The 10,000-nt window shown below is 41.2% G+C and overlaps 1 protein-coding gene across 2 annotated transcripts in view; it reads left to right on the top strand.

The window, feature by feature from the left end:
* The window catches only part of LOC137973138 (multiple PDZ domain protein-like), a 43,990-nt gene that overhangs the window by 21,055 nt on the left and 12,935 nt on the right, over positions 1–10,000 (top strand). For both annotated transcript variants that reach the window (XM_068819881.1, XM_068819882.1), the window contains 9 exons: positions 560–716; positions 1,675–1,713; positions 2,060–2,179; positions 2,670–2,937; positions 4,228–4,392; positions 6,777–7,023; positions 7,722–7,799; positions 8,715–8,890; positions 9,352–9,672. In XM_068819881.1, the coding sequence (XP_068675982.1) occupies positions 560–716; positions 1,675–1,713; positions 2,060–2,179; positions 2,670–2,937; positions 4,228–4,392; positions 6,777–7,023; positions 7,722–7,799; positions 8,715–8,890; positions 9,352–9,672 (1,571 nt within the window). The remainder of the gene's footprint in view (positions 1–559; positions 717–1,674; positions 1,714–2,059; positions 2,180–2,669; positions 2,938–4,227; positions 4,393–6,776; positions 7,024–7,721; positions 7,800–8,714; positions 8,891–9,351; positions 9,673–10,000) is intronic.

The raw sequence follows: 10,000 nt of genomic DNA on the forward strand, positions 1-10,000 counted from the left end.
ACAATATTAAACACTGCAAAAGGTCGGTAACGAAACTTCACGACAAAGCTAAACATTGAAAAATCAAAGCCTACGACCTAAATTTATCTGACATAGAGTGTTCACTCACGTGATAAGTAACCTTGTTTTTCCACCGAAACAAAACAAAACAAAGGACCAAACGTCTTGAGTATTATCACATGATCTGTATTGGGAAAACAAAATGTACAAGCGAAAAAGGTCTATTGACTCTTTTCACCGAACGGTCATATTGAGTCCCGAGGGAGTAGAAACTTTGTTATTGCGCGGTAAAACTCGTTTCAAACACATGTACTCGAGGCTCGGCCTACGAGATCTATTGTCTCTGGCCAACATAGCCCTCCGCGTGATAAGTGTCCATTGTCTCAGTCGACAAGTTCTCGTAGCTCAGTATTTGAGCATCCGAACTAGAAATTGCAAGGTCACAGCTTCGACTCCTATAGCTACACTCGAATTGTTTCCGAGTATCTCCAAGTCATCATCGGAGAAAAAAAAAAGGAAATACATCTCTTTGTAATTCGTCGTGTTTGTCTTTCTCTAGGCTTGGCTCTCAAGGGAGATGAAGACGGCTGCGGTTGCGTTGTGAAGTCAGTTATGAAAGGCGGTGCTGTTGGACTGGACGGCCGGATAGGGGTCGGGGATCACATTGTGGCTGTCAATGACGAAAGCATGATCGGCCTTTCAGGTCACAGAGCCAGGTATTGGTCCCTTAAACGGCTAAGGCGTTAGCGTGTATGTACTCAGAGCTTCTGTAACTCTGTGGAATCAATTTTGTTTTGGGGACATCAGGGAGCCTCAGAAAGGACAACTCCTAGTACGTCATCTGAAAATTTAACTTGGCGTTGTAATCATTTCGTGATAATTCGAAACCCGATGGGCGTGAAAAGTGTACACCTTTTCCAGAAATGAAATTGTCTTGAGCGGCTTTGATGTTTGGTGAGCATATTTCCTAATTTGTCGTCAGGTGTTTGCGCCAATCAAATATCCTTAAATGTGTTTATTTCACGACGTCGTCAAGGAAAAAACGGAAAGGAAATGTACCAGAATGTAAAACGCACGTGAGGAGCGTGCAGAACCACTGGTTTTGTCATTAAACCCATCGTTTTGTGTCGTCTTTAACCAGGGGTCGGTTACTAGAAGCCTAGTTAGCGCTAATCCTTGGTTAAGAGGTATCGAAACCTATAGATTTTCATGGTATTTAACGCTGGTTAAACATACTTCGAGCAACCTGGGCCTGGTCTGCAACGACCTAAAAATAGTTTCTTAGATTCTTCAAATTTTCTGATTACCCGATTAATCGTCGCATTTAACGCTGTAACTTTGAACAGAACACGTAACTTTTAAAGCGAGTCCATTTATTTTGTTAAGAGTCTGTTAAAACCAAAACAATGGCGTAAGGAAAGCAGTCATGTTACACGTGCGACACATCTTTTTCTGTCTTCTACTGCAAAATTAAGCCATTTGATTAGATGAACGTGCCTGTCTGTGTTGTGCGTTGGAATGTACACGCAGATGTGAAGATGGAATCTCCTAATAAGGCGTTTGTGCTCGCATTAAAAACTGTCCGGTTAGGTATCTGAAACTTATCTCGAGAAAAATATTGAAATTATACACTCGATTACTTTGATAATTTCTTTTAATGGTTGGCAATTTCAGGTCTGTCCTAAGGAAGCAATCTTTGTTAAAGGATATAGTGTAAGTACTTCTACTCGTTCTTCTTGTGACGTAGCTTATGGTTTATCAGTAGCCTTTAGCTCACTGTCACGTGTTACCCTATTCAAATAAAGTCTATTATTATTATTATTATTATTATTATTATTATTACGAATTAAGCCACAATGATTTTCGCGTAGCTTGTTTTCGCAAAATAAGCGAGTCAGTTGAAAACTTCCTGTATAGTCGTCTGTGATATGGTTAAATCCTCTGTTCCTTGGGTTGATTTTGCCGGCTAAACCAGCTCAACGAGGGCGGGAAAATTGCCAAAAACTGTCGTAGAGTAATTTGAACAGACTTCAAACCCGCTTTAAAACTTGTTTCGCAGGTTCACATTCATCCGAAGTGAAATGACGCCAGCTCGCGCCATTCAACAGTCTCCCTCGTCTTTCCTTGAAGACAGCTCCACATCATCGATGGAGGCAGATCCTGAAAGAGACCAGAAAAGGTAATTGAAGTTCCGCTTAACACAACAAGGGTAAACCATTCAGAATTTCAATGATTCGGGTTTAATGGATAAGCTGAAAATCGTTCGCAACAAGAATCATGCTTAGCTCTTATGCGCAGAAAGCGGCTCGAAAGTGTTAATTTTACTTAAAGTAATGACGTAGTTGCGCTGGATCAGTGCGCTTGTTGATTGGCTAAAAAATTTCTTCAGCGTCATTATCAGCCAATCAGGGGTGAGAGTAAAAGAGTCGTCAACCGATTGCTGGGGTTTTTCCGCGTTTAGCGTTTTCCCGCGTGTAGCGGCGGCTGCATCCATTTGCTTTGTGTCCTGATTGGCTCTTTTGTGCGTCCGAGTCTAAAGTGATTGGCCAAAGCAATTACCCTGTTTGTGGTTTTGCTGCAACCAACTGAAAAGCTGCTCTTAAGACAAACGTACTTCGCTATTTCATACTTCTAGGCTGATTAATTTATTGGCGTGTTTCGTTCTCCAGGGATGAAGCTGAAGAATACAGTATTCCCGAGGGAGTAGAGAACCTTCCCAACCTACTTCAACCTATTAAATCACCCATTTATGACGAACCTGGAGCCCGAGTCGTCGAACTTAACCGTGAACCTGGTAGTGGCCTGGGTATAAGCATTGTTGGCGGTAAAATGGGACCGGGAGGTCTGGGACTGAAAGGCATTTTCATCAGGCATATACTAGAGTCCAGTCCTGCAGAGCGTGTTGGGACGTTAGAAACTGGTGATCAGATTTTAGAAGTGAGTGTTTTTCTTACGGAAAAAAAATTGGGAAGGGGCATCCAATTTAGCAAAGCTAGTTTAAATGTATCCCGGACACAACCAGGAACTCATGACCCGGAGCCTACAACTCTACTGTGTTCGTGTAACGGCGTTTTCACAGACCGATTTATTTTTAGATTGAATTTCCCGCGAATGGGACTCCCACGTGCACAGGAGCCCGATGACCAATTACAAGAAATTAAGCTGACGTCATAGGGTCACCGAACCGGAACTGCCTTTGTTTTTTGACCTAATTCGCGGGAAAGGCTAGTCTAAAAATAAACCTACTTGTGAAAACGCCGTTTCACAGACGCTGTATGGAAGTTGCACGCTCTAGATGGGCTCCTGACACAACAAAAAACAAAGACATAGAAACATTCAAATCTAGACAAATAATTAAGTTATAAAGGCAACATGTACCGCAGGCGTTACTGTTTAAGATGGCGCTTTAGTTTGATTTTAAATTCATGTTTCTCGGAAGGGTGTTGTAAGTCCGAGCGCCATTTATTCTGAAGCTCCCCTGATACTTATCAGTTTTTGCAAAGGGAGGGCGCAGCAGATCACGGCTTCTGCTGTTGTAGCCATGGAAAAAGTGCGCGTGCTTAAACTCTGAATGTAAGTACGAAGACGCTATTCCGTGAGGACATTTATGGACTAAAACGCATTTGAGATAATTTCTGCGTGCTTGTAGGCTGGGCCAGCCAAGTGTTGATTTTAACTCCTCAGCCCCGATTGACCGACCTTCAATAATACATGCGGCGCGTCTATTTAGCTTATCTTGGTAAGCTTTGCTCCCAGCCCCACAACTGTCCCAGAAAGGCGAACAGTAATCGAACAATGACAAGACTATAGTATTGTAGAGCATTAGGTTAGTTGGCTTGGGGAGAACCTTACGGGCGCGCTCGACGTAGAACACTTAATAGACACGAGATCTTAATTGTTACCAATATATTCTATGTGGTCCTTCTAAGATAGAGTGTTATCTAGGAGGACCCCAAGATATTTGAACCTGTTAACCCTTTCTAAACGCGTGTTACTGAATTCTATAACCAAATCGTCAGCCTCTGCGGTCCTCTGGTGGGTACCAACAAGCAGAAACTTCGTTTTTTCACGATTAAGTATTAGAAAATTAGCATGGAGTGAGCTTCAGACATCAGTTAGGCCGCTCGTTAACTCAGCTTGAATTTCACTGACTAACTTCCTTACAAAATAGATAAGTGTATCGTCAAACTGATTGCTCTGCATTCCCGCTCTTTCAATCCCCGATAGGTCGATGGGCACGATCTTCGTGAGGCTTCACACGATGAGGCTGTGGAGATTATCAAGCGTGCGAAGAATCCTGTTCGGTTTGTCGTTAGAACGATGGCTTCCGACTCTGAAACCCCAACCAACACTCCGGGCATACAGGCGACGGACGTCACCCTTAACAACCAGGTGGGAAGAGCAAAGACTTACATTTTCATTTTCTAAGAAAATGCTCGGTGCCGTTGTAGCAAAAACCGCTCCGGGTGGGACCCTGGTGAGGTGCCTGTCTTTTATGAGGACAGCGTAACTTGAAATTCATGAAAATATGACGTCAAATGTGAACGGAAATCTTCGTTTGTTGCAGTTTCCCGACCGGGTATGCTGATTAAACTTACTTAAACGTCTAATTCAATACCGATGGGAAGGAAAGGAGCTTTGATCGCTTAGTTTGAAGTAATAATAGTTTTTGTTTTGAACAGTACTATTGCTCCATCGTGTAATAGTTCCCGACGAGGCAGAGAACCGATTGTAAATTACAGCTGAAAATTTACTTTTTATGACATCTGTGTTGTCCTTTGTTTCGTTCAAGAACCTTGCCTTTATAAATTCAGTTCTTAATCCGCTTTTTGTACCGAGAATATTCCTCTACTTTCCCTGCTGAGAGTTTTTTTTTCCTTCAAATGTTTGCCAAACGTTTGACGCTTTTGTTCGCCTTAGGATAAAGGCCATTTTGAATTTCTTGTGATCGAAGCTTGCTGCTTGTGCCAACTTCTTGGGAACCGAAACTAACTTCCACTTGTTTCTGTTTTATCCAAAAAATGACTGAATTCAAATCCTCAACAATGCAAGGTCAAACCAGATGTATCCCTCGCTGTTAAACATTTCGTCTCTTGGTTCCATCTAGCAAAAAAACATGTTGTCCTCGTTGTCTCTCTTTTGTAAATTTCTACCTCAACTAGCGTTGTTTTAAAAAGTTTTATTTCGATCTGGGCTCCGTTAGCCTAAATTAATTAAATATTGATTGATTTTACTTACTAATCGAGGATCTGTTTTCTGATTGCACGCATAAACATTGAAACATTTGTTGCAATTGATAGTGTTTTGTTTGGGATGTAGGCATCGTTTTGTCGCCTTAAATATCGAACATGAAGAGATGGCTGACCAGACGTGAAAATATTTATATCTGCTTTCTTTTACCGATTCTTCTTTAATGAATATCGTTTCCCTGTGGAGTCCAAACAATGATCTTAATAACACGGTTCGCTGTTAATTTGGTATGAAAACTTCACGTTTCTTCTTCGTCGTCGAAAATGCCGTTCCCTTTTAGAAGATCAAAAGGTCTGAAACTGAACGGATCAAAGAGTTATACTTTTGAGGTAAGAGTTTTTTGCCCTCAATCAATTCCCTATCTTTTTTGTTTGTTAATCGCACATTTTTCTGTTTGTAATTACCGGAGTAAGCCGTCTGCACGGCACGTTTTTTTTTGATGATGTACTGGAAATATTTAAAGCCATCAGATTTCAACAACCAGGGGTCGGCTCGATTTTGTCAAATGATGTGTTCTTGTAGGTATTTTATCAATCGGAACGCGAGGACAGCTATGGAATATCATTCAAAACTAGGACTTGTTTCCTTGATTTCGGTGTTTTCGTCCTTCCCATAAAGCTTGTTTTTTCTTGAATTTAGCGACTCATTTATCTCTTTCCATCAAGTAAAATTATGTCCATTAATTTCGTTCAATTCAGTTTACTCTTTTCTTCTGTTATCAACACTCTCATAGCAAATGGCAAGAGTATTTAACTAGTTTGGTTTCTAACGAGACCTATATTACGCCTACCGCTGGTGGGAACAAATTGCGCCGGGGTAAGTTAATCACGATTAGATTCAGGGAATCATTTCGTTGAAATTAATGTTGTAAAGTCCTTCTACAATTTCAAGCAACGCTTGACGGAAAAAAGCTACCTTAGTAATAGATCTTTTACAGTCATTGGTGATTGAGATTTTCGATGATACCCTAAGATCTTGCTCGTTCTGCACTTTTTGAGGACGACCGCTGGAACACCATACCTCCTTTTTCAAGAGCAGTTCCGTCGACATTTCACTTATCCTGCGAAATCGCGCGGAATATTGCACAATTTTCTACGTTTATTGGGAAAAAAAGCTGGAAAAACTACCATTATTTTCCGCGACACAAAAAATTACGTATATCGCAGGATATACGTTGCGTATGCACGACGAATATTGAGCGCGCTATGACCATTTTTGGACATTGTCACAATGTGTTGAATAATAATTGACGTTATCACTCCGACGGCCAAAAATTCCCCATCTCATTCATGCGCAATGCTGCTTGAAGATTAATGAAATCTTTCACAGCAAACCTTGAAAATAAACCGAAAACAATTTATACGAAGGGGAAAAAAACTACCATACCCTGTTCTTTGCAAGGTACCATGAGTTTTACATTAATTCTGCTCCTTTTCTTCGGCGCAGCTCTTTGACTAATTGTCTTGTAAGATTTCTTGTTTGTGTGTAAGTGCACATTTCTTAAATGTTTCTGTAATTCTTCCCAGCATTCCATGGTCGAGTCCAACAATGTGACAGTAACAAGTGCCAAGCCATCCGCCGAGCCCACGGCTTTACCTGGTGACGAGTCTTTTAAGAAAGATATTCCAATTCCCGCCAAAAATCTGACAGCTGAAGGACAGGAGCCAATCACAATCGCTGCTAAGAGAGTCGAAGTCAAAGCTGAGATTGAAAGCAAGGTTTTGAACTTGCAGCCGCGATTCAACTTTGTACGAAGTCATGAAAACAGAAAAAGTAAGATACAGACTTATGCCTTGTTTAAAACTTCTCTCTGATTGAAGAAGAAATTCTCAATGATTCATTTTGTGAGGTGGAGAAGTAAGGTTGCTGAATCCCGGCTGTTATCTCCTATATTTTCCTTGTTTTTTTTAGAAACTACACTAGGAATAAAGGAGCAATTCCAATTAATGCGTTTTAACCTACCTTAAATGAATGTTGGGTGTAATAGATCATAGGCGATCGCCTGTCCGTCAATGTTGTTCCACTGGCGACACAGCAATGTATACAATTAACTTGTCGTTAATTAGAGCCTTTTGTCCTTTTGAAAGGTGCTCATAATCAAAGTGCGTATCTCGCTCGTGCTTTTGCCAACGTCGCTAGCAAAAACCAGCCTATATTATTTTTTTTATTAATCTTCGAAAATACTTCCGCGGCTGCTTCAATATTTAAATATAAGACTGTACTTGGCAATTTGCTTTTTGAATCTTTTGCTACATTCTCCGCCAATCGAGGCAAGAGAAGAACCAATTGTGATTGGCTCACACGCGTTTTCCCGCGTTTAACGCGGGCTGACATGTTTTCGTTTTGTATTGTGATTGGCTCATTTGTTTACATGCTACTGCTGTGATTGGTCAAATTTTTAATTTGGTTCTGATATGACGGTTCGGCATTCAGAACCTTTCTGTTGACTGAAAATGTTGGTGTTTTGACAGGAGACCTAAGGATAAAATACCCTGATATAACTGGGGATTTTCTGATTGTAAATCTCACAAAAGGGAACACTGGATTGGGTAAGTGTAACAGAAAATGGACTTAGCACTTGGCTGACCAGGGCCCGGTTCCTCGAAAGCCGATTAACGCTAATCTAAGGGTGCGTTCGATTGAACGTATTCCGGAATAGGAATACATGGAATATAAGTTAGAAATCCTTCATTTTTACGGAGATTCACGTTAAAATTATCAAATAGCTGCTAAAATGCTACTTTAAACAAATTTTTATTATCCTTGCTCCTTCAAAACGCGCCAAACATACCGTTTTAATCATCACTCCACGTATTCTTATTCCGGAATACGGTCAATCGAACGCGCCCTAAGATTAAAAATTAACCAAGCAGTTTATTTCTCCACTCCCAAATGCTGTTCATCGCAGATTTTCGGCAGAACTTTACATCAGAAGATGTCAATCGTGAAAAACAAAAATAAGCAAAAGAAACTTTCACCAAAAAGATGAAAACGTGAAACAAAAGTTTACGCTAATCCTGGATTAAGTTAATCGGCTTTCGAGGAACCGGGCCCAGTGTTATTTTTCGTTGCCGGTGCTGAAACGTCGACAGCAATGCCAACAAAGCATTCCCCCAAAATAAATAAATCACAATGGAGAGTTTTAGCGAAGGTGACAGGGTACACTTTTCATTGTTTTAAACCTTTTCATCGAATTCGGAGCTGGTTGAAAAACTTGATCAGCAAAATAACACAGTAGGACACCAAAAAAACTATCCAACCTAATCATCCGAAAAGATCCCAACAGAACATAACCTCACGATCTTCCACACCAAAATCAAATTCTTCAAGTGTTGGGTCTAAATGCGTAGTATCATTTTTGTAGCTTTTGTCAGAAGAAAAAAAGGACCTCATTTTTTAGCTCAGCGACGGCCAGCTGCCTTTTGTGAAGATCACATTGTTAACCTCATGGTGTTTTAATCCAGGTTTGAGTATCGCTGGCGGAAAAGGTGCGGCAGCAAATCGCATTTTTGTTGTTGATGTTAAGCCAGGAGGACCTGCGGAGAAGAACGGCCAGATACAACAAGCAGATGAGATTCTCGAGGTCAATGACGTCACTATCCGGGGTCTGACGCATTATGAGGCTTCCACCATACTAAAGGTGAGTTTGGGCTCTGAAACTGGCGCGCATTAAACGATACGTGGTTTTCATGTTACGTCATCGCCGCCATGTTGGTGGACGAAAACTTTTAAACAAAACGTTCTAGTGAGAGATCTTAAAAGATATCTCATGAGCACTTTTTGTTTGTCCACCAGCAATCGTACATTGCAGCATTGTCATCTGTGTCTCCAGAAATTGGTTGCAAACCATCTATAAGGAACCTACTCTAGGCATTTGGATATAGATAGCGAGCGCGTCAACTCAAAACGCAAATCTGCTTTACAGCGAGCAAGATCCGTTATGGTTGTTTGGAGGGAGGGAAGTTGAATCTTTTTAAAAAGCGTCAGCGTTAACGAAAAGAGCGTCATACTACTATACGCATCGCTCGGTAATGTAATTTTGTTCAAAAAATATTACGCAAATGTTATTGCACTGTTACATGTCGATGTCTCCAACTTCAGAACACTCCACCGGAAGTTGAACTGGTTTTGGGACGAACACAAGAAGCCGCTGATTTCCTGAGTCGTTCCAAGACTCCACCGGCTCAGGAATCTCCGAGAGGACGTCCGTTCCCCGAACTTGAATTCAAAGCACTTAATGTTCGAACAAAGGAGTCATCGCCTCCGACGCAACGAAAAGAAGTCGTAAGTCCTCGGAGATCCGGACCAAGTCCGAGTCCGAGTCCCAGTCCTCCGCCAGTTGCTGAGGGAATCACGGTTTCTCCAACACTTCTGAAAGAATTATCTGGGGGACAGAAAGTGGAGTATATTGATTTTGTTAAGGTTAGTTGTTGAAGAAACTCTATAATAAGGGTTACCGAGGGAGATAATTGCATTAGAATTGGTAAATGCGTAAAAACGACAACCCTTCATTTCTTCGCTGGCGTCTGGAAATAAAGCACCCAAGTTCCCTTTCTTCTTTCCAATCGGCATACACATGTTTCTTCCTTTCATTATGGCTGACTTTCCAATTAAATGCTGTTAAAGTAAAACTACTATTGTTGCCTTGACCAATCATTACAGACTCCGACTATCGAATCAACCAATCATAATGCAAAGCGAATACCTTGCAGCCGGCGCTTAGGGCGGGAAAGCGCTTGCGAGCTACAAT

The sequence above is a fragment of the Montipora foliosa genome, chromosome 10 (assembly GCF_036669935.1).
Source record: "Montipora foliosa isolate CH-2021 chromosome 10, ASM3666993v2, whole genome shotgun sequence".
Lineage (NCBI taxonomy): Eukaryota > Metazoa > Cnidaria > Anthozoa > Scleractinia > Acroporidae > Montipora > Montipora foliosa.